At 34.7% G+C, this 25,879-nt stretch overlaps 1 protein-coding gene across 1 annotated transcript in view; it reads left to right on the top strand.

Moving 5' to 3' along the window:
- The window catches only part of LOC118182649 (long-chain fatty acid transport protein 4-like), an 84,214-nt gene that overhangs the window by 19,999 nt on the left and 38,336 nt on the right, over window positions 1-25,879 (top strand). Inside the window, exons 2-3 of the mRNA XM_085823195.1 lie at window positions 24,069-24,219; window positions 24,838-25,075. Of these exons, the coding sequence (XP_085679321.1) occupies window positions 24,069-24,219; window positions 24,838-25,075 (389 nt within the window). The remainder of the gene's footprint in view (window positions 1-24,068; window positions 24,220-24,837; window positions 25,076-25,879) is intronic.

Below are 25,879 nucleotides of genomic sequence, written 5' to 3'. Positions count from 1 at the left end.
AAACAACTTTTCTGAGCAAATCTTTTGAAGAAATACACATGTAAGCTTCCTGTTAAAACTGCTGAGTTTTGATGGGAAAATACAAATGGAAATGAATACGGAAATACAGTAAAGCGTCTCTGAGATAGCGTTTTTCTATAATTATATCCACTCCGCACGTGGCATAATTTTACAATGCCCAATCCTCTTTACCCCCTCCCCTTTAAGAGGCTGTTCCACTTCTTTTCTTTTTAAATAGACTTTGAAATAGATAAAATGTCATCCGATCCTAGAGGGAGTATTTATGTTATCGAAAGTTATATGTTATCGAAAGAATATTGCGAAAAATAGTGTCTCAAGAATATTTCGAAAAACAGTATCCACCTCATTCAGTGATAAGTTGCATTATCTGGAACTGATTGGATTGCTTAAAATTTTATTTAGGAATTTTTGTGGCGCTGTTATTGTGGAAGAGTAGCCATATTCCTCCCCACCTCTTTTCTTTTTAATAAGCCCAAAGGGCGTTTGTCCAGAAGGGCTATTGTTTTCGTTTTGGCATTTTGTGTTGATTCACGATAAATGTCGGTTCACTTTTCAAATTGTTGCCACCAAATATTTGCCCTGTATTATATTAAAAGAAATCAAATAATGAAGAATCTGCATAAATGTATTGTTATGGAATTTGTATTTAGTTTGCTATTTTTAGTAGAATTAATTAAAATTGTTTTATATACCCGTGCAATACAGCACGAGACTTATTTGAAGAGAATGCTATGCCGGAAAAGTTAAAATACAGGAGCACGCGCATTTAATAAATAGATATCTCGTAATTGCTTTTGCTTTCCAGAACACTCGAGAAATAAAAATTACCAGAATATTCTTGTGCATGATTAAAATGCTTATATAAAAGCCGGATTAAAACATCTCAGTTCAGTTGTTTACTAAGCTTTTGTTGTCGATTGTAGCGAATTCATGGTGAGATCGGATTAGCTTTCTTCGTTTTGAATTGAGTTAACGTGTTAGTAGTTTCAAATATTACTACTGTGAGATATTGCGATATTGTACGAATACCTCTGAGGAAAATTTTTTTCGTTTTTTACTTTGTCTGTATTTTCTTATCTTTATCTGTTTTCAAATACATTGTGAAAAAATATTTGTTAATTGTAAAATTTTTATAATAAATTAAAGAAATATCAAAACTGCTAAAATTTTTGGGTGTCTTCCTGTTTCCTCGGTTGTCAAAAACGTTCCTGTTTCCGCGAAATAATCAATCTTCATTATCCCCCCTGTTCAAAGTGTTTACATAGTGAGGGGCCGAGTGGACCTTGGCCTCTTCCAAAATGTAGGGGGGGGGAATTTAGATGTAGAAAAAAGAATTTTTAAAACAAATAATCGAAAAATATTTGCGATCTCAGATCTTTCCATGAATGAACCTAATACTGTATTTAAAAGGAGAGAGATGTTCAAACTCTGCGATGATTTTTGGCAATGAACTAAACGATCGTTTCCAAAATTAAAAAACAATATTCTTCCAAAATTCTGTATAAAGGTGAGTTATAATAAAATCTCTCAAAACAAATATTCGTTCTAAAACGGTGTTCTAAAATGACGTTCGTTTTTTTAAAAAACGACTTCTGCTTTAGTTTTAAATGCAAATCCAATAAACTACATTTTCCTTATTTCTATTCCGAATACAATACCGATAACCTTTATAAAGACAGCGCTAAAGATTTTTTTTTTTTTTTTCCTTTTAGTTTCAGCAATGTCTAAAACATCATATTGATTAACATAAGATGTGAAAATAACAGCTAATATTGTAGCAGAATTGTAAATAGAATGAAATGAAAGGTTTCGAAAGGAGCCTAAACTTAACGAAGACTAACTTATTCACAAAGAAACTGCCCAGCTCTTCTTAATGATTTATCGTGACATCCTCTGAGGAGCTGTGGGAGGGGAACTGTAACTCTTTCGATTTCGCGGGAACAGGAAGAATTTTGAAAAACGCGGAAAGAAGAATCGCGGAAACAACTAATTCAAATTTTTTGACGATCTCCTGCTGCAGGTCCCGCCACCCACAGTTTAAGAAACTCTGCTCTATAGCAAACAAGTATCTGAAAATGTGTTGAAAAACGAAAAGTTTTTTAATCTATGAAAACTGAATTTTTTTATTTTATTTTACAAGTTTTTCCCATTATAACCTGCAACCAAAAAAGATTATTTAAGCGCTTACAATTTGAAATCAAGTAGTAAATTGATTAACAAAGAGGCAGAAAATTTGAAGAATCTTTAATAAACTATATAGACGGGTTTATAAAATGAAAAGCATTTTAAATTCAACATATACAAATAAATGCTTACAATGTCATGAAGAAAGACTTTTTTTAAGTATATCATTATAAAATAAATATATAAATATGTAAAAAGCGTCTGAATAACATGTGTACATGCTTTTAAAATGCTATCTTTTGTTTCTATCTACTGTCGATTAGTTTTATGGGCCATTAATTGTTTAGCTTAACATATTTTCCTTAATTTGATAATTTGTTGCTTTTAATTACTTTTTTAGAATTTAATAGGAATATTATAATCAAATAGTTATCTGTAGTGAAATTCATTATTAAAAGGTGCAAAGAATACTATCTTCAGATTTTTGCAATAAATATAGTTTAATAAATTTAATACGAGTTGAATGAATTTTTACAGGCGTTACGTTTAAAACTCATTTAACAGCAATATTTGTTTTCAAGATATGAATATTGACTGCTGCACCATAATTGCTTCGTTGATAAATACAAATTCATCTAATTATTTCATACTGAAAATATTAAATAAATTTTTCATATAAGCAGTTATAACTTTATTAAACTTGAAATTATTTATTTACTTTTATTCCAAAACTTTATTTTATTTTATGGTAATATAAGTGAGCGTTTATATAACTTTTAAAAATTTGGACGTTTTAACTGATAGATAATAAGAAGAATATTTTGAACTCTTTAATAAAATGAGAACGTTTTTACGGATGTAAAACATTTCAAGAATGATTCATTTGTAAGATTTTATCCCATAGAATTAATTTTGAAACTTGATTTAGTTTGAAAGTGATGACAAACTGATTAATTTTGGTGCATTGTAAAAACTAAGCTTAGATTTATTATATATTTTGTTTGTAAATCTGTGGGAGGGAGGGAATGAAATTATAAGAAAATGAAAATACAGTATTTTTAAGCTAAACTGAAGTATTAATATTTTAAACAAATTTGTTAAAGCATAGTTATATATTAAGTATTTAATGGAAGCAAGACTTGAAAAACCCAGTTTGTGAAATTTTGTGCTTTCTTAAAAAGCATAAAATTTGATTTTTAATGAAAGAGTTCTAGCTGTTATTTCAAAGGAAATTTTAAAAGTTATGCAACTACTGTCTGTAATTTCAAAAACTAGTGGACTGTAATTGTAATGTTACGTGTTGTTGACAGACAGTGAGTGCAGATAAGAATAAAAAGATTAGTTGAGCGATGTAATTCAAACATACAAAAAAAATTTTGAATACCGTGTGGTAACAAAATGAGGTTAACTGGTGTGCTGGATTCCTTACTGGAAATGCTGTTTTTTAGATGGGGAGAGTATAATCTTTTTGAAGCATGGAGAAAGGCTATTTGAGTTCTTAATAGCAACAGCAGTTAAATCATTTTGCAAAGTATTTCTGTAAAGAAATACTTTGCAAAATGTACTTTACAGAAATACTGTAATAATGTAATCATATCATCCTGCACTTGCAATACATTTACTCAAATAGGTTAATCTAAAGCAGTATCTGTCTATTTCAGTTAAGATTACTGAACAGAAAAAAAGTTCTAGAGCATACCTTATGAATTGATACTGAAATGAGGCATACTGGTTTTTTTCAGCTATTTCATAGGACAAATGTAATTTTCAGATTCCCCTTCTGTTATGTGATATAAAGGATACTTAGAAAGAATAAAGAATTTCTGTTGTTATATAAATTTAATGTAAGGAGAAGCATATCAATTTGAAACTTTTAATTAATCAAAATTCATCTTCAGATTAGTAATAATTCGAAAAACCTTTCAGTTATATCGGACATAAGTTTCTCTTCATTAAAAAAAAACGTACTCTACAACAGAATATTCTTCCTAAAAGAATGATATATATATATATATATATATATATATATATCATTATATATATATATATATATACACACATACTCGTTCTTTTACTCAAACATATTGAATACTGAATTCAATATACTTTATAAGCCATCATTTCAGACAAAACATCTATTATCTTTACAGACATATCCTTTAGTATATAACGTTGCGCGCCTCTAACTTGCACGCAACCAAGAGGTGACTGTGAAAGCTTGTATAAACCACAGAGTCTTATAAAGGGTTTAAGTCCCTTTTTATTCAACGTAATAAATTACAATGGCGTCCTCTTGACGCTTACAGACTGTGCCCACTAGGCAGTCAAATAAAAATAAGAACCTGAAAAGAAAGTAAAGACAATATTCTAACTACGAGGCTCTCTAAAATAACTAACTCACCGCGTTTTACAAATACCGCAGCTAATTCAGCAGACTTGAAGTTCACTGGAACAATTGCAACTACTTCCCGCCAAGCACATAGGCCGCAACGCGGGGTTCTTCAATTCTCGATAGCTACCTCCGCGCTCGCTAAGTAAGAATAACTCTCACACCGAACTTGTTTCCTTCTATTTAAATCAGAATACTTCCGCTGATAATTTGAATGCTTGCGCGTTCTACTCAAATTTACATATTCTGGCATTGGCAGTTCCAGGGGAAAGTAAGGCTTGACAGGAAAGATAGTTTAAACTTAAAATAAATGTTAGTTAAAATAAATATAAACCCTACATTTGCCGCTGCCAGAATTTCGAAAACTTGGAAGCAGGTCCTACAAACGACCTGTTGTAAGTTTATCTAATTCTGAACTAACTGGCGAAAGCCTCGTTTACATAAAAAAAATCTTATGTAAGAATTATATATTAAAATTCTGTTATTCGTTACAAAGCTTTCTTCTTACAGCAACTTTTCCTGGACTTCGTCAATTAATCTTGGTCTTTCCTTCCAGCATCTGGAAGGAATAAGTATCAGTATCTTTCTACATACATTATAATTTACACTTTCTTGACACAATAAATTTTTGTTTTTAACGTTTCGTTTTTCTTAGTTATTGCTTACTTCACATTCATTCAATTTTTCAAGCATTAATTTAACTTTACCCTGGCTCTCCACCGTGTGTGGTGTCAAACGGGAATATTCGTGTTTTAGTCTTACAACACTTCCCCTAACCACCATGATTTGTTAGAATTCAACGACCAAATAGACACACCTTACTCGACATTCTACAACTCAATGAGCTACTTTAATATTCTTAAAAATTCAAATGTAGGTGGAGAACCCTACAAAACACATTCATTCTAACTTCCCCCTCATTCATCTTTAAACATGCAGGCTTTCGCTCTAAAACATGACTTTACAGTTTAATACTTAAATTTTGACTTCATTGCTTTTAAGCATTCACTTTTAGCATCTACAATTTTATGCTTCTAGACTAAATTCTACTTTTACATAACATGCAAGTATTTACATACATTTACAAAAGTTTAATACATATGCTTTTTACAATTTACCATAAAATGAATAAGAGAAAATAAATTTTTACTTTACTCATTCTTCGCCAAGCTGGCGGCACCGGAACTAAAATTCTTATTAGTACAAGAATACGAAGTTATTTTTATCTCCGGCCAAATTTTGGCTTTAACATAACAGAATTAGTCTTTCGACCAACAGAAAATGCTTGTTTTTAGCTTTTACACTTAAAGAAAATAATACTTTTGCCTTAGCTAAATAAAGTAAAACAAAACTAAGTCTCAACCGAGACATATTGACTTTCGTCAAAACATAGAACTTCGTACTTATGCATAACATTTCGGAACAAAAGAGAAAAAAAATTTATAGAAGGTTTTAACTTATCTTTGAGTTTTCGATGCTTGAAACTCCGTCATCCGTTTTTGACAAAATTGATCCCAAGTTAGAGGTGTCATGGATGTCAATCTTCTCCTTATTGATCTCCGAGTGTCGTCCCCGTTGCTCTTTCTTTTGCGTCCTCTACATGCTGGCCTCTTGACGGAGTAATCGTCTGGTTGTTGGCCTTTGCGTTTCTGCCTGGGACGGCTGGTCTTGACGTCCTCCAGTCTGGAGTCCTTGAATTTCTTCTGTTCCTCGTACTTCTGTGCCTCCTGTTGGCGTTTCAGTTTCCGGAACGGCGGCCTTGCTGGCACCTGACTCTGTGGCCGTGTGCGCGTTCTCCTTGATGTGTAATTTCTCCTGCCATCCTTTGTAGGTGGTGTTTTCGTCTTTACCACGGTTTCTTTACCCGGTTCATCTGTATTTTTGTTTTTCTTAAACGCCGGAGTTTGAAAATCCTTTTTTTCTTTTTGATACCGACGTCCGGGTTGTAGAAGTGCTAGGTCTCTCTTCAGTTCTCCGTTTCTTGGGTGGTGGAATAGTTGTTGCAGTCTCTGGCCCTTCTATTTCGTTTAGACTTGAGTCCTGCAAGAAACTTTTAAGGATTTCAAAATCATTTGGATTATAGTATTTTTTCACCTGGTCGGGACTTGCTTTACAGATTTCCCCTCTCTCGTTTTTAAGATATAAGACTACTCCTTTGATTTCCTGAATTACATAGGGGCCTTCAAACTTTGGAGCTAGCTTTGCCATAAAATTGTCTGGGGCACTTGATAAAGAAAATTTCCGTTTCAATACTTTATCCCCAACTTTAAAATCTGCTTCACGGCGTTTTCTATCATAATAAATTTTCTGCCTATTTCTTGCCGTATCCGAGGTTTTAAGCGCCTGATCAATTAGCTTTTGCACGTCCTTTTGTCTAAATTCCTGCTGTCTTTGTTGCACAAAGAATAATTTATCTAAATGCGTAATTAACTTTCTGCCTAAAAATAATTCTGCTGGAGTTTTTCCCGTAGTATCATGATGTGCCGTTCTTAAAGCATAAGCTAATTCATTTATGTAGCCATCCCAGCGCTTGTGATGTGTGCTAACGTAACTGCGAATTATTTTTACAATATTTTTATTAACTCTTTCTGCTATGTTAGCCTGTGGTCTATACGGAACCATTTTGATATGGCGTATATCAAGTCCATTGCATATGTTTTCAAATATTTGACTAATGAATTGTTTTCCGTTATCGCTAATGACTTTTATCGGTGCACCGTATTTTAAAATGTATCTGTGTAAGAATGCATCTGCGACTGTTTTGGCTGACGCGCGTTTAAGTGGAACAATTTCTATCCATTTTGAAAAATGATCTACTATTACTAAAAGAAAACGATTTTTATTTAACTCGCTCTGGGGGAAGCGACCAAGGAGATCTATGCCTAAAATTTCATTCGGAAATGTAGCGCGAATGCTATTTAAGTACCCGGCCGGGCTGTAATTAATATCATTTATTAACTGACATTGATTGCAGGACCTGACATACGCCGTTACTATTTTGTATAATTGCGGGAAATATACCGCCTCGCGTACCCTTTTTAAAGTCTTTCTGACCCCTAGGTGGCCCGCTCTTTTTTCTTCGTGCAACTCCTTCAAAATGCTTAATCGAAGCGAGGCTGGGATGACTGGCTTATACTCAAGATTTTCGTTTGTTGTTTTCGTATAAAATAATAAATTATCTATTAATTCATAGTTTTTTGCTCTATTTCTTATCGCATCGATATCTGTGTGCTCGAAGCTTTCGGGGTCTTTCAAATAAGCATAGATATTTCCAAATTCAGGATCAGCTTTCAGTTCAGTAATAACCGTATCTCTAGAATCTAGAATTTTTGAAGTGAACACAGCGCATTTAAGTTCATTACCTTCATCGTCCAGTTTTATACGAGAAAGTGCGTCAGCTACATTGTTTTCCTTACCCGGTTTATATTTTATTGTGATATTATATTCTTGGAGTTTTAAAGCCCATCTTATTAACCTGGGCGTTAGGTTTTTTCCCGAGTAAAGTCTACCAACAGCCGCATGATCCGAAAAGACTGTTACTGGCGATTTGCCGAAATAAACTCGAAATTTGTGTACAGCCATTAATACGGCTAATGTTTCTCTTTCTGTAGCTGTATAATTCCTTTGTGTTTGATTCAATGTTTTACTAAAAAATGCCAGCGGATGGTTATTTTGCATAAGAATCGCACCCACCGCATAGTCTGATGCATCTGCCGCAATTTCCAGGTTTTCGTCCCCCTCAGGGAATTTTAAAACAGGGGCATTAATAAGTGCTTCCTTTAATCTTTCAAAAGCTGTGTTCGCTTCCGCTGTCCACGTAAATTTACCTCTCTTTCTTTTGATTACTAATAGTGGTTCAACAATATTAGCGAAATCTTTTATGAAAGACAGATAGTAAGAACATAACCCAAGGAAAGAAAGTTTCTTGGCGGTGTTGGGCGGTGGGAAATTCTTGATGGCTTTTATTTTTGAATCTTGCGTTTCTATACCCTTTTGCGAAATTTTATAACCGAGATATTTAAGTTCTTTAGTTGCGAACTTGCATTTTGAGGCGTTAATTGTAAGACCGGCCTCTTTTAATAATTTAAAAACTTGTTCTAGATCATTAGTATGTTGTTCCAACGTACTACTCATTATAATTATATCATCTAGATAAATTAAAGTTGATTTTCCTAGGACAGGCTTTAGAACAATGTCCATAGCTCTCTGGAATGTTGATGGGGCCCCACACAACACAAAAGGCATGCGTAAAAATGCATAAGTGCCCGATTTTGTTATAAACGCGGTTTTATGTATATCTTCGGGTCTCATAGCTATTTGATAGTAGCCAGACGTTAAGTCCAAAGTAGACATATATCTTGTCGATTTGATCTGTCTAATGATCTCGTCTATAACCGTCAAAGGGTAAACTGGGAATTTAGTTATGCTATTTAGTTTTCTATAATCGATAGCAAACCTCCAAGCCCTTTTATCCGAAGGAGGAAACTCGTTCTTTTTCCTACATAGTACGACTGGACTCGCGTATTCACTATTTATGGGCGTTATTATTTTATTCTTTAACATCTCCTGAATATGTTCTTCGATGATTAAGTCTTTTTGTTTATCATAGCGATACGGTTTAGTCCTACAAGGTTTTTCGGCATTTAATTGAATCTTGTGAGTCACGATCTGACAGTTTCCCGGTTTTTCTGAAAACAAATGAGAAAAATTACTCACCACTTGCTGTATTGCTTTACTTTCCTGGTCATTCAGATGGCTAAGGTCCAATTGAGGTGTCTCCGCAGGTTCCACCACCCTCTGGTCCATCTCCAACACCACGGAACTATCCTGAAAATCCAATTTGGCCCTCGCGGCCCTTAAAAAGTCCATACATAAAATAAGAGAGTGTTGGAGGTCTTTCACCACAAAAATTAATACTTTGAGATTTTCCTCTTTTATCTGTAAGTTTAATGATACTTTCCCGATGCAGTGACATGTTTTTCCTTGCGCCGCTATAATTTCCGTATTTCTGGTTTTAAAGAGTCGTATCCTATAAAAATTCTTTTTGAAGAACTTTTCACTAATGAAATTTCCTTCTGCTCCTGTATCGATGAGGGCTTCTACTGGTACATCGCCAACCAGGACTTGTATAATTGGTAGCTGTGAGTTTTTTACGATGACTGTATTTAAATGTCTATTTGAGGGTTTTTCTAAAACTTCCGGGGTCTGGACCCTCCCTTTCACAGGCCCCTCTAGTCGTTTAAAGCTTTCCTTTCCATCTGTGTCTTCTGGGTACGCGGATGCTTATTTTCAAATTTTCTTTTTGGGCCTTGACCTTCGAGTTTCGATGCGTTAGCTTGATAGTTCTTTCCCCCATATGAGCGATTTCCATTTCTGGTTTCCTCCTTCCTTCTGGTACTTTGAGAATATGTTTCCCCTCTCGCTCTTTCCGCTATTCTGCGATTTTGAAATTTCACCGCCAATTCGAAAAGTTCCTGCAATGTGGTTGGGTTTCTAATTTCAAAGTAGTCTTGGACAGCGGGTAACAATCTTGGTAATATTATTTCAATTATCTCCGCATCGGGTTTTTTCCCATACAACATATCCGTTAGTTTGATTTTTCGTAAAATAAAGTCCGTCAATTGTGCTGTATCCCGTTGATAGAAACTATATAGCTCGGCTTCCAGCCGTGCGCGATCTTTCACTATGGGGAAGGCCTTTACTAACGATTTTTTGAAATTTTCAAAAGTATACGTCGGGCTTCCAAATTCATCTAGAAGAAATTTGCCTATATTTTTCCACCATAGCGCGGCCTGTCCTCTTAGTGCTGATGTGGCGATGGCAACTTTTTCTCTTTCAGGCACAGGGTAGAGCTGAAAGTGGTTTTCTATACCTTCTAAAAATACGGACACCGAATTTTTTCCGTCGAAATAGACGTTTGGCTTGATTGATGCTCTCAAAGTCTGAACCAGGTATCCAAATCCTTCTAACTGAGTTGTCATTTCTTGGTGTTGTCCAGCGGCTTCCATCCAGTTTTCGGCCATTTCAGTTCGATAAGTGTTCGGGCGCCAATATAACGTTGCGCGCCTCTAACTTGCACGCAACCAAGAGGTGACTGTGAAAGCTTGTATAAACCACAGAGTCTTATAAAGGGTTTAAGTCCCTTTTTATTCAACGTAATAAATTACAATGGCGTCCTCTTGACGCTTACAGACTGTGCCCACTAGGCAGTCAAATAAAAATAAGAACCTGAAAAGAAAGTAAAGACAATATTCTAACTACGAGGCTCTCTAAAATAACTAACTCACCGCGTTTTACAAATACCGCAGCTAATTCAGCAGACTTGAAGTTCACTGGAACAATTGCAACTACTTCCCGCCAAGCACATAGGCCGCAACGCGGGGTTCTTCAATTCTCGATAGCTACCTCCGCGCTCGCTAAGTAAGAATAACTCTCACACCGAACTTGTTTCCTTCTATTTAAATCAGAATACTTCCGCTGATAATTTGAATGCTTGCGCGTTCTACTCAAATTTACATATTCTGGCATTGGCAGTTCCAGGGGAAAGTAAGGCTTGACAGGAAAGATAGTTTAAACTTAAAATAAATGTTAGTTAAAATAAATATAAACCCTACAAGTATTTCAGTTGTAACAAATGTATTCAACATATGTAATTACAAAATGTAATATAGAAAGCAAATAATCTCTAACCTATACAGCTACATAGTTTGGAATATTACATAAGATAAATATGTTATAGTGCCATAATCACTTCCTGAAATAATACAAGCAAATAACCTGTAATGGTTACAGATATATCTGTTGGGATTTTACATGAGAAAAGCATGTTATTTTTACATAATTACTTGCCTCAATAATACAAGCAAATTACCTGTAACGGTTACAAATATATCTGTTGGGATTTTACATGAGAAAAACATGTTCTTTTTACATAATTACTTGCTCTAATGTTACACGCAAATAATCTGTAACCATTACACATTTATCGTTTGGGATTTTACATGAGAAAAATATGTTCTGCTTACATAACTATTTGCTGTAATATGACAAGGAAAAGATCTGTAACCATTACAGGCATAATCCTTGTGAAGTTACAAAGAATGCACCTGTTACTGTTACTCAAATAACCCATGACATTCCAGTTTCCATGATTTTTTTAGTAACGGTACAGAATTTTTTTTTTTACAGTGTTGTACGTTTTAAGGGAAATGTATTTAATTTAGATTTCAGTTTTGAAAAATCTGCATCCTCTGCAAAGAGTAGAAAAACGGGAATATTTTACTTATATTGGTATTTCTGACATTTAAGAATTATTTCACTATTTGGTCAGTTTAAATTAATGAAGGATATTTGTAAACTGAATTGTAATGATAAATATTTAAATTTATTAGAGACGGTGTTGACGCCCGATGTTATGCATATCTATACAGAAACTAACCCTCAAGGCTTTGCCGTAATTACATAAACAAACAAAACAAAGCTCACTATAAGAGATTCTCAATACTTATAAAATGAATGAAGGAAAGATGTTTTAAATGTGATAGATTTTTATAATGATGGTATTTTTAAAAATTATTTTAAGCAATAATCTGATGTTAAGGAAAAAAGAAACTGCGGATTTCTCTTAAAGATTTGACTTTTTTGAGTACTTTCAAATTCCACGTCTACTATTTCAAATTTCATTAAAATATTTTTCAATCTACAGGTTAGAAAATACATTCTACAGATGCGATTTATCTTATTTTTATCAGTGGCAGATTATCAGTAGCAGCATTCATTTTTCATTGTCATTGCATTACAAACGTTTATCAGATCGATGTCAGTAGATACGTAATCTGAAAATGGTTAGGTTTGAAAAATTTCATTCCGTCTTTTCAACGCATTTCGTAGATCTTTAATCTTAAATGATAGCCCCTTGTACCCTAAACTTTGAAATAAAAAATACTTTGAAAGAATTAAAAATTGTAATATCTTTAAAGTTGTTATTAAATTATGTTAAAATATCCGTTAAGTCGAGATTTTTTGGGTAACTTTCCCGAGGAAACGGGGTGGGGGATATTGAATGGCGAACATCATTAAATTTAGATTTCTTTAATCAGAATTTGATTATGTTTGTAATAAATAAAGTTTTGAGATTGAAGTAGTAGATTCTGAATGAATGTTGAATCATGCGTAATTAGTTGTTGATAATGCTCACTTGCCGTACCTATAGTCAGCCCAAGCCCACGAAATTCCTCGTGGCAAGGAGCGCGAGTTTACGCCTGTCGTTGACAACAGCCTTGAGGACCTTGCGGGGGGCAGTGCGATTTGGCTCAGTTCCGTCCCCAGTTTTAGATGGAAGTCATCCCGGGGAAGGGGGGAATGATCCGAGGGTCTCCCACCCCTCTTTCCCTACCCACGATTTCTCGAAAAGACTTTCGGCTCGCCGCATATTTAAAGTGTCTTCACTATACGTGGACACACGCTATACATTTACAAACATCCATGCTTTCTCCAGGATTCGAACCCGAGCTCTTTAGCACGGCACTCAGCGACTCTAACCACTACACCGGTTGGGCGGCCTGTGTAATTTGTACAAACCTTCTATGAATAAGGCAACTCTATAAGGTATTTCTCCCTTCTATCTCCTAGCGTCCTTCGTGGTGTAGTGGTTCTGCACGCTGGGCCGGTATTCCAGACGTCCGTGGTTCGATTCCCAGTGAAGGCGGTTGCAATTTTTCATCTTTCCTGCTTCTAAAAATATGCCTAATGTCTCTACAACTCACATTTCAGCATTTGCTTTAAATAGTGTCTCAACAAAAACGCCATGTTTAGTATACTTAAAATGATGTATTTACAAAGTGGCAAATATGTTTGAATCATTACAATGAATGTAGATGATGTGATGTCTCATTTATCTCTTGAAGATTTTCTGTTGCCTAAATGCGACAGTTTTGTTGTTGACGAAAACGTTTAAGTGAACTTGTACTATATTTCGTCGTTAAGCAATATCTTCTGCTAATATCTCTTGTCGAACCGGTTTTCTCAAAATTCTTAACCATCCTACGAACTGTGCTGTCGATATAGGTACAACTTCACGTCTAAAAATTGCGGAAGTATCCGAACAATCTTTACACAGCTCTTCAGTATTTTTGTAACGAGTTTTTCCACAATCAAAACTCATTGTTTCTTTGTGTAGCGCTCCTTATCTAATGCAATATTCTCCGGTAAGGGACTTGTAAAAATAAAGCTATCCACACAATATTAAAATATGCTTCTAAAATAAAACTTCGTGATTTTCAATCGGAACACTTTTAATGGTATCATTTTTTAAGTATTCTGTTTAAGAATTTTATATCCGTAGCTTTTATTCGTTGATATGAGCTGCCGTGTATGTATTTATCAGACAGAGAGCGCACGAATTGTGAAGTCCCTGAATGGCAGTTTGAATCAGATGAACGGGCTGGCTGCTTGGGCGTTTTTATAGTTTTCCCCATATGCAACGTGTATACGGGTCTGTTTCTCTTAGCAGTCCCTCCCCGTAGGCATCCTTCCCTTTAAGCAAATTAATCTTCGTATGCTTTGCCGTAATCAAGTAACCCAAACCAGACAGAGGAACTGCATTCACTGCACGCAACGCTTTATGCAAAAAACATGGAATCGAATAATCAACGACACCGCCTTATTCGCCACAAGTTAACAGCGTCGTAGAATGAGCCAATTGCATCATTGTGTCAGCTTTGAAAAAATGATTGACAGAAATTCAAATAAATTGGATGTATTACTGCCAAACGCATTACTGGCAGTTAATGCTATGAGACAGAATTTCACCAGGAGTTCCCCCATTTTATTCGCTTGGTGAGCCACGCCGTCTCGTTGACTTCACATTGGGAGCTTCGTGGATGATCAACTTCATATTTTATCTTTAATCCGGTGACCCACGCGAAGATCAACTTGGCATTTTATCTTTGGTCGAAGCCGAGGCCGCAGATTATATGCATGAAACATATTTGGCAAAAAAAAACTGATCTCCTTCGCAGATCCCATTTGTTCAAGATAGGAGATCTCGTAAGACTGCCCGAAACAAGATCACGAACTGTGTCAAATTCAAATGATCATTTGTGATTGTTCGTCCAACTGACGCCGTTTGCTACCAGGTAAGTCTATGACACCATAGAACAAGTTTTTGAAAGTTGTCCATGTGCAGCATCTTCGCCGTTACTTCAAGCGAGATACGGCAACCAATGAAGAAGATGACAGCTCGGAAGAAAACGCTTCAAACTAATATTTATTCTGACATACTATGCGTAATTTCATTTTGTGTGAGGCTGAATGTAAGGCTCACATTTGTGTTTCGTAAATAGAAATATTTAGTTGAATATATGTGGCAATAGTAATTGATGGTTCGTGTGTGTTGTCGCTTGGAACTAAATGTTGGTTAAACATAAACTTCCCTTATACGCTGTTAATAAAGGATTTGGTAAATCTCTTAATACACGTCCACCAAAACAGTTGCATACTACTGGACTGGCAAAATAACAAATAAATTACTTGAATAAGATATTTTGTTAGATTTTCTGGTGCTACTTTGGTAGACGGTTGCACGGATTTTTGACGATTTACATTGGCGCAATTGTTGGCGCGGTTTTTACAGTCGTCAGCCATCTTTAAAAATGTTGTTTTTACGTATTCGAAACTTTAAAAAAATAAATATCGTTAAAAATAATGGATTAATTTTTTGTTGAAAACGTTGTTTTTTAAGATGGCTGGCAAATGTAAATAAATACATTTACTAAGAGTATAAAATGCTAAAGTAAGGTTAAATTATTACTTTCATATAATAGAATAAAAACACCGCTATAAAAACATTGCGCCAACATTTAATTGGATTAAAATATTACTTAAATCGAATATCGAATTAAAAACATCATACCAACGTTTAAAAGAATTAAAATATTACTTAAATTCAAATACTTTAAAATAAGTTTTATAGGATTTAATTATTTAACATTAAAACATATGTGGCAATAAATATCTCAGGAATTTTTGAAAACATTGTATTAATTTTTAATAAAAATTGAAGTATATAATTATAAAGTAAAAGAAAGTTATGTACTTACATTTTTTTTAAGTATTTTACCTGTCGTATATTGATATGTACAACAACAACAACAACAACAACAAAAATCTTCGTCTGTGATCCACATCTCTCGCACTTCATTGATGAAGCAATTTGCGAGGTTTCCACCAAAAATTTAAAATAAATTTCCTCTGACGCTTGTAACAATTTATAAATAAATCTTTGAATAGGAAAGTCAGGTTGGCCAAAATAAGGTCTCAAAGGGCAATTTTTTTATTCCGATACCAATAATTCTTGGTAATTACCAATAACAACATTCATCTTCGAAATGGACAGCGCCCACCAGCGGCCGAGCGGTAAAGTCGCTGAACACTGGTAGTTCGGTCCGAGGTTCGAATGCCGCGAACGAGCTGGCTGCATGGGCGTTTTCGTGGTTTTCCCCATGTGTAACGTGTATACGAGCCAGTTCCCTTAGAAAGTCCTCCACGAAGGCATCCCTCCCCTTAGGCAGATAGCCCTAGTGTGCTTTGCCATAATTAAATACACACGAAACGGACATATCCATTCCATTTAAAATCTGAGGAATTAGAAGAGAGATGAATAATAAAATTTTAAAATGGCGCGGTAATGCACAAATATTCAGTAACCAATCAGGGAGCCGATTACATCACGCATAGAATTAAAATAATTTAAATAATCATTCATAATAAAATCATTTTTTAATGCAAAATTAAATTGTATTTTAATATTTAACAGCCGTAAATAATGTTTAAAATATTAGATTAAATTTATAGATATTAGTAAAACCAATTACTTATTAAGTAAGGTGACGTCATTGATTACATCATCCACAACATAAAATTATATAAAATATCATTAACAACAAAACTTTTTTTTAAAAATAAAAATGCAAAATTAAATTGATTTTTAATATTTAGAAGCCATAAATAATATTTAAAACACTTAATTTATGCATAATAAAACTCATTATTTTTTAAATAAAATGACAAGTTATTGGTTACCGTAAATAACTTGTCTTGCAATGGGTTTACCATAAGTCGTATTGCTCGCCAAAAAAAATCACCGAAATCCGTGCAACCAAAGTAGCACCAAAGTGCATACCAAAGTAACACCGATTTTCTCAAAGAAAGATTGGAGCAAGGGGAAGAATTAGAATACTTAGCATTAGAGTATTATATGTTAGTGCAAAATAATTTTCTAACTCTCATGCGTGTTTCGTTTTTGGTCGAAATTTAATATGCAACAGAAATTTGATTTAATATTTCATTTCATGACTGCATCTTGTATATGAAATTTGTTGCATCATTTAGTTTCTCCAGCAATTAATAGGATATCTTATCCTGAAACATAATCTATATTTGCATCTTAAATATCAAAAGGAGAAAGTATATCTAGTAAAGGATTGGTTTGAACAAAGTTCTTTATTTCCATCTGTAAATCTATTAGAATCTATCTACCTTCTTGTAGCGTTATCAGTTCGTTGCCTTACAAGGCTGAAAACGTGTGAACATAACATCAGATAAAGTATTTTACGTTTTCCAGCTCATTGACTTGCTAGAAACTTCATACAGACTGCAATATTAAAGACACAACATAGCCACCAGAATATTTAATTAATATTACTGCTAATAGTAGTATATGGGTTTTTGATAATTATCTTTTCGAAATTCTAAAGAACGATTCAGATCCGAATCCATTTCAAGTCTGTATTACCCATCTCTTGAATAATCGCAACATGAATTCCGATTGAAGGACGTCATAAGTTTTTACAGTTATTTTCCTTCATTCTGCAGCTATACAATTCGTTTAATGGAAATGGAAAGTATGGGTTCCAGAAATGGGAGTATGGGTCTATCCAAGTTGATACAGTAAGTTAGAAACTCAACTCAGAGCTTAGGAAACCTTAAGGGTAAAAAGTGACATTTATGCAGATAAGCTGTGTCCTTTTATAGTACCTAGTCTATCAGAAAAAATTCTGAGGGCATGGGGAGTGATTATCAACGTAAGAAAAATGTTGCAAACTCTGAAAACTTGGGAAATTTGTTATACTTTGTACGTGTTGAAGAGCGGCTTTAGTTGACATGTAGAAGCTTTTCTGTTATAAACAAAGTTCTTTGTATTTATGCAAGAGCTTCAAAGAAGAAACAACTTCATTCTTGTATATAGCGTGACAAGGGAACTCATAGTTCTTCCGAGTGCTTTAAGCTGCGTAATCTTTCATTGGAGTATAAGAAAAATTTACTAACGGTATAAGGTATTTTCTCCTTTGTATAAGGTATTCTACGCAATTTACTTCTGCTCCTCCCCCTTCTCAAGGAATGTAGATTCTTGTTAGCTGCTTCTCTTCTTACCACAAAGCTATCAAAAATGTAAATGTTTTGAAATAGGCATAATTAGAATGCCAAGTGAATTGTGACCAAAAATACCAATTAAAGTAAAAAATTCAAAAACATTCGTTTGAAAGGTGACCATCTTCTTGGATTGTGTGATTTATTTCAGTGACTTTGCAAAGCATGTGCAATCCTATTACTTTATTGTATTAGAGATGGTGTTGGATTCTAATATATAAATACACTGGCGCGTGGCTCTCAATTAAAGAATTAAATTAAGAGAATTTACACGTTATGTTGAATTTCTGAAAAACTAATGGATAGATTTTAATAAAGTTTAATGTGACTTATATTTATAACAGAGAAAGAAATATACCAGTTAAAAGTCATTTTAGGTATTCATGATTATCACTAAAGCTCGTAATGCAGGGATGTCCAAAATCCACATCATGATATTGAACTAAAAATTAGTCTAATATGGGGTATGGTTTTCTTTACATATCCAAATGTATCTGGCAGCCTGACGGCATACCGGGCAGGAGTGTGTTGAGGGGTCTCTGTGACAATCGATCCCAATCCATCAGCATGGCAGTTGTCAATTCTGTGAAGCTTCTCGGAATGGAATGATGAGATGAAATTGCCTCCCAAGAGCATCCCAGATATGCAGTATAAGTTTAAGGTCAGGAGATCTGGCTAACCAATCCATGCATCGAATATCTTCACTTTGCAGGTTATTGTCAACCAACTGATCCCTATTTGTACGAATGCTGTCATCCATTAACAGGAACTCATGACCAATTGCGCTCCTGTAAAGTCGTACATAGGGCTGTATAGGGCCATTCCCACTGGGGTTTTTCTGAGCTAACGGAAACAACTGACGTAGCCGAGTCATCTTCAGACCCAGTTTATTTCCATAAGGCAGCAAGTTGAAAAATCTGAACTGCAGGCATAGTGGAGCTAGTCGACACACGGAACTGACTCCGTTAGATCAGACAAACCCCAGTGGTAACGGCCCTTAAGAGTTCCTCTATACATCCCATAGCAGTTAGGGAGCCTTTGTCAAACACATGCGGGTGTGTTGCCGTCCAACATAATTCCTGCCAATTACACCTGTACAGTAATGATCCTTTTCCTGATGAAGGAGGAATGGCATCGTGTTCCAGGCAGTCTCTAGGTACATGTACGCCGAAAATCAGTGTCAGGCTGAATCTCGACTCATCTGTAAAACATACGGTGTTCCACTGATGTCTGATCCATGGCGCTTGTTGTCTGAACGTTGCTGAACGCTTTGTCATGTCTACTGCAATGAGCGGGACGCAACTGGCATACACTCCTATCTCATGAAGCTTTCGGTCAACTGTAGACCATGAAATTCGAGTTCGAGTGGCAGCATTCAGCTTATGTGAGAGCTGTGAAGCTGTAGCAGTCCTGTGTCACCGCGATGGAAGTGCCAAATAACGATCCTCATTCATCGTTGAGGATCTTGGTCGATCTTGTCTAGATCTTCTCCATATGAGTGTCCTAAAAACTCAACAAAATGCCGACAACACTGGACATTACATTGAGCTCTGTAGCCACCTGCACTTGCGATTGGCTTACCGACAATTCTCCATCTCAGTCCATCATCCATACGTTTGTGGCTACTTGTTTTACCTAACACCTTATAAAATTTACCCAACTCTTGCACGAAACACAGCAAATGTCATGAAGGAGTACGAATACACAAATCGCCGAAAAATCCTCATGCGCTTATATCCATCCCCTCCACAATCACAGCTCCGCAGACGAACATGTACACGCTTACGAATTCGACTCTGAATTTCTTTGGAGTCATAGTTATTACCTTTGGTTTGATACTTTTTGAAAAAATAGACATAATTTGCAAATTCTCTTGATTTTGCAGACGGCGTATATGTGTGTGCGTGTGTATATATATATATATATTGTTACGAAATGTCAAGGCGCAGTGAAATGCCTTCCCCCGAAAAGCAGTTTTAGGCTTGCCATAAAACGGCGATTGAAGGCAGGGTTGCCACATTTGGTGAGAAATTTCCCATTTGGCGACAAAATTGGCGATATACCATGGACGGTTGGAGAACCTTCTGGGACGAATTCTTATCAGTTTAGCCCAGAATGTTCTCGAACACAAGCCGAAAGCTATATAAACCCTGCTGGTTTGCAGTCAGGGAGTGTGCCTCGCATAGGGTGCGAGTTAGTTAGTATCGAGAGGGCGAATGAGTCTGTCTCGTCTAGAGTGCCAATGTCTCATCTAGTTAGTCCGTGCGGAGACGATCGAGTTGACAGCCGGCCAGTAAGTGACGAGTGGGTCGTTGAGTGCATCGTTGAGAGAGCGTGTTGAGCTCCGGGAACGACTGAACCGAATAGTCGGGAGCTGTGCTCTGTGTGTCGAATGCATCATGAGTTGCAGCGTGGAGAGTCTTGAGAGTACGTGGAGTTCCGAGAACTTCAGAGTCGGGAGCTGTACTCTGGTGCTTACCAGTGAAGCTGTCTCCACCGTGATAGCCTGGTAACCTGAAGGCTGTGTCGCTGATCGTGTCAGCGTGTTTATAAGAGTTCATCGACAACTGTAAAACGTGTTTTGGAGCTGTCCTGACAATACTGGCTAATAAAGTGTGTTTCGATACTTCATCAAATGCTGTCGTCATTATTCACTCCTAATCCATACGAACCCCGTACGAACGTGAAGGAAGAAAATAACGTAACAACTCGTGTCAGAAAAGAAAAATGCAACGATATATATATCATATACTTGTATAAACGTGCTCTGTAAGCTTCATTAATTATATGATAATAGTGATTAAAATCAAAACATAAGCTAAGCAAATTCAAATATCATATTTAATTTGGAATACAAACAGTGATAAACAAACATAAAAAGTTTGAGAGCTGTTTCAGAATCTCCAAACAAACCAACACACGTCTAAGGTATAATTCGTAGAAAAAACTCACTTCAAAAACATGAAAGTAAAGCAAATTAAATTTTAAATCGCCCTGCATATGTTCGTCAAGAGGATGGTGTACCAAGAAGCACAGAAGAAAAGCTTCTTTCTGAATCTACAAATGTACAGATAGTATAAGGGTAATGCACAAATGTAAGACATGTAGATAAATGCACAAGTTTAGGGTGTTTCCAAAGTTCTAAGAAATAAGCTTTAGTTCAAATCCTAGAATTTATAGGTATCGCTATTGGCCAGAGGCATGTTTTTATGCAGCTCTCCGTGCAGTATTGTTTAGTTTGATTCAGTTGTATGACTGTTATGGGAGCATTTTTGTAGCATTGTTTTGCAACTACGGAAGGTGCCCCCTTCCCGGAATGACAATGGGAAAACTTCAGAAATTGTTCAATGTCTGCGAGAACTCTTCCCACATTTGAAGAAAGCTTTACGAAGTGTTCGATTTCAGAGTTTAAGCATGCCATGAATGTGGATTGAGGAGATGACGAAATAGTTGTTTGAGGAAGGCTTAAAAAATTAGTTTTTATTTAGGATAAGTGTCGTTTCGTTGGGATTTCCGTTTCAATTAAATGGGAATTTTGTTGAAAAACTGCATTTTTATTTCAATAAAAATTAGCGAAATGAAAAGAATATACATAAATTCTCAGAACTTTGGGAACATCCCTTCTAAATTAATGTTAAATAAGAAAAAGCATAAATTAAATTCATATGTGCATTTATCATTGCAACCTCTACGATCTGAAATACATTTCTCTGTACATCAACCCCCCTAATGAAGATATGCCGGGAGGTGTAAAATCCATTTGGCTTTACCTTTTTGTAATGTTTATGTGTTTGAGGTGTTTTTGTATTTTTATTTTTTGTGTAGATTTTGGTTTTGCACTCCACTGATTTGTATGTAGATTTTTGAATAGTTCTCATATTGTTCTTGTTTTTACATTAGTTGCTTGTATTGCCAATTTTACTGTTTTGGTGCCAAACCATTGTTACAATTGAATATGATGTTTGAATTTACTTAATTTAAGTTTTGATCACACACTCACATAGAGAGAAGGTGAAGAAGAAATTCTTTCTCTCATAAATACTTGCAAATAAGAGAGAGTTAATTCAGCACTTTTAATCAAGCTTTAATTAGAATTGGGGAAATACAGAGGGTGTTCACACATTTTGGTAATGATTTTCATTTTATCTGCAAATTTAAATATTAATTTTAAAATAGAAACGTGACTTGCATCAAATTGGAATAAGGTTTAATTATCTTCTGCAGCTTTAAAAATATTCTTTTCTTTAAAATGTTGCTGTGGATCGAAGGCTGTATTTTTGCACTGTTCGAAGAGAAATACTCTTATTCAGTAACTAAAAGAAGATGTAAAAAGCATGAATTTAATATTTATGTACGTAAAATAAGTGGCATAATTAATATGAAAGGAAAGCTTCAAAGTTTATATCTGACTGGGAAAAAGGCAACAAGCTCTTCTTGGAAATAAAGATGTAATACGATAGTTCAACAAAAGGGCTATCAGATTGGAATATATTAGAGAATAAAATTATAAGGCTTGTTTATATATAAATCTTTGTTTCAAAATCGTTACAAAAATGTGTGAACACCATCTGTAGATAAGAAGCATATGAATGCATTTTGCAGGACACACTTTGAGTTTCTTATATTTTACGTTTCTCTTACAAATAATAGTCGCCATATATCTCAACTTGCAACAAAAATTTTTTCTCTTTCTTATATCTGAAAATTTGTAATGTGCTGAAATTTTATATATTATATATATATATTATATATTATATTATATATATATAAAATATAGCTGAAATATGTAATGTGCTGAAAATTATTATCTTATAGCTGAAAATTTGTAATGTGCGACTTTCTTATACCGAGAAGTCCATTATATCTGACACATTGTGTCTGTTTCATTGTGGGAAAATTATTACAGTCAAAAGTCGTTAATTCAGACGCCCATAATCCGGAATGATCTATAATCCGGACCTCAAAGCTACAAACTTTCTGCGCGTGCGTCGCCTTGGCGCATGCACATAGACGTTTACGCATGCGCGTAAGACATTAACGGCTGCGCAAATGCATGTGCGCATGCGCATAATACATTTACGCATGCACGTTTAATGCATAACGGACGGTATAAGCTAAAATTATCTAATTATCTATTTCAGTTAATGTTGATGATTGCGTTGTTCCTTAATCTTCGAATTCGATGCGTCTTATTATTTTTTGCAGACTGTTAGAACAATTTTATAAAAGTAAGCTTGAACTTTCGATTATGTCAAATAGAATTTCCGATGCTGGAGCTGCTAAATGATCTACAAAGCGAAAGTATGTTTCGATGTCCATCAAACAAAAAGTGGACTTGCTGCAAAAAATGGATAAAGGCATATCCTTTATTTCTCTAACCATTCCAGCTATATTTCAGGGCAGATATTTTTATTTCATTTGGCTTATAATTCCTTACTAAATGTAGTATTTCATCTCGATGTACTCCGTCTTTGATATGATTTAAATCAAATTCCTCGTCATTATAATTCGCTTCCGATAGTGAAGAAAGTGACACGGAAGTTATTGAAAACAAAAAAATTTCAATTGACAAATTAGTCGGTATTCTTGTCACAGCAATACAGCACTTGAAGAGCGGAACTTTGTAACTGAAGAAGAAATTATGTCTGTTTATAGAATTAAAGCGAAAGTATTATCACATAAAAAAGCAACTTAAACGACTTACATTGAAAGAAATGTTTAATAAAGTAAACAAATAAATATTAAGCTTTTTTCTTTTTTTTTTTTTTTTTGTAAATTTTGGTACCCTTTAGATCATAATTGCTCTTTATTTCATAAATTACGGTTTCATATTTTTAATTTTATAATTTCTGCATGCCATCTTACCAGATTTAAACTTATGATCTATAATCCGGAATCGCTGAAGTCCCAACGAGTCCGGAGTAACGACTTTTGACTTATATGTTTTATTTATATACAGTGTTAAATGATAAAAACCGCGTCAGAGTTGTTCTAAAATCATCTTATTGTAAATGTATTAGAGAAATAAACAATTCTATATGCAATTAGGCATACGTATTCTGTGAAATTATTAATACTAATAACTGTGATTTTGCATTTTTTACAGAGCTGCTCATTTATATTTCAAAGCTTTGTCATTTGTAAGGAAATGCCATTATGAAAACTTGTCAGTAGTCGATCTTTTCCGAAATATTGCCAAGAAATATCCACACAAAGTATGCTTCGTTTTCCAAGATGAAGAATGGACTTACCAACAGGTTTGCCGTTTTAAATTTCATTGTAGTGCCACTGAATGTGTGTGATATTTCGCTTAATTTATAAGGTATTTTTCCCTCCTTCCAGCATGCCTTTGTGTTGTAACAGTAACACACTAGGCGCGTACTCGAGAGGTCCAGGTTTGAACCCCGACAAAGGCATTACTCACTTTTCACATCTCCAGATTCAAAATAATCTAATGACTCTAGAAGTTGGATTAGAAGAAATACCATTTTGCTTTTTGTTACATTTTCAAGTGCATGGGAATTACAATAAGTGTAAATGAAGCAGTCTGCGTTATGAAAATTAGCTAACACATATGTTACTGATACGTAAATTAAATAACACATTGTTACTGATACATAAATTAAATAACACATTGTTACTGATACATAAAATTGTTGTTCTAGAGCTCATCCCCTTAGCTTACTTTATTTATTTTTTGAATTCTCATACAAGAATTACCCTGCAAATTTAACTGCAGATTAGAAATTGAAATTGATTAGAAAATTTTAATTAGAAATTGAAATGCTAAGTATTGCTTAAATTCATGATTTATTTAACAAATGATCAAGATCATCTGAAAATTGGATTCTAATTTCATTAATGTTTTCTTTTAGGTAGATGATTTGAGCAATAAAGTTGCTCATTGCTTTCTTTCCCGGGGTTATAAGAAAGGTGATGAAGTGGCACTTTTTTTGGAAAACTGCGTAGAATATATATGTATTTGGCTAGGTTTAGCCAAAATTGGAGTTATCATTTCCTTCATCAATACTAATCTTCGAAAGGATTCTCTGGTCCATTCTATTAATGTGATAGATGCAAAAGCTGTGATATTTGGAAAAAATCTTTCAAGAGGTGAGTTATGACATTTTCTTATAAATTATAAACCTTTGTTTCCACATGGCAACCATTCACAGATAATATATATATAAATCGTTTCCCCTCCCCCAGTTCGTTACATGAATTAATTTAAAAAGTCATATTTTAATCCTATACATTTAGCGAGAGACTTTAAATTCTATCTATTTTCTATGCATTGATTTCTGACTTATGGTTGCATTTTTGCACGCCAAATTTTGTGATGTCGCTTTATAGCACTTAAATACTTTCTGCATACTTATAGTTTTACACACATTACATTACACAAATTGTTGTATAAAAATTAAAATTCTGTCACATAATGTTGAAATGTAATAGAGTAGAATCTCACAGACTCGACTTCCGATATCTCGACATTCCATATAACTCGGCAACGTTTTAGGAACTTTTTTAAGATATCTCTAGGCCAAAAGAGCAGATATTACATACAGTGCATATAAATGTTTCTTAATGCATATGTCTTTCCTGTTCTGTTCAAAGATTTGATTGTTCTTTTTCTGTAATTTTTGCCCTTTTCACATTGTGCCATCAATTCTTGGAACTGCCCAACAAATTTTAAGATCTGTTGTAATACTTGTCAACACTGATTGCTTCTTTCGAGGATATGAAGAACGTCTGGTAGCAGCTGGCCACTGGCTCACATTTCTTTCTATTGTTGCGAAATATTAGGAGACTTGTCTGAAGTTTTGTGACTGCGTTTTATTGCAAACTAAACTCGCACCAATTCATTGCCGGTATCGTTCCTTGTTCCTTCACATTCAGGCGTATAAGTATTAACAT

The sequence above is a fragment of the Stegodyphus dumicola genome, chromosome 9 (genome assembly GCF_044657685.1).
Source record: "Stegodyphus dumicola isolate Sdum_Otavi_A_Nest chromosome 9, ASM4465768v1".
NCBI classification, from domain to species: Eukaryota; Metazoa; Arthropoda; class Arachnida; order Araneae; family Eresidae; genus Stegodyphus; species Stegodyphus dumicola.
The sequence above is the reverse complement of the archived record's forward strand: the minus strand, read 5'-3'. Positions and strand labels throughout refer to the sequence as shown.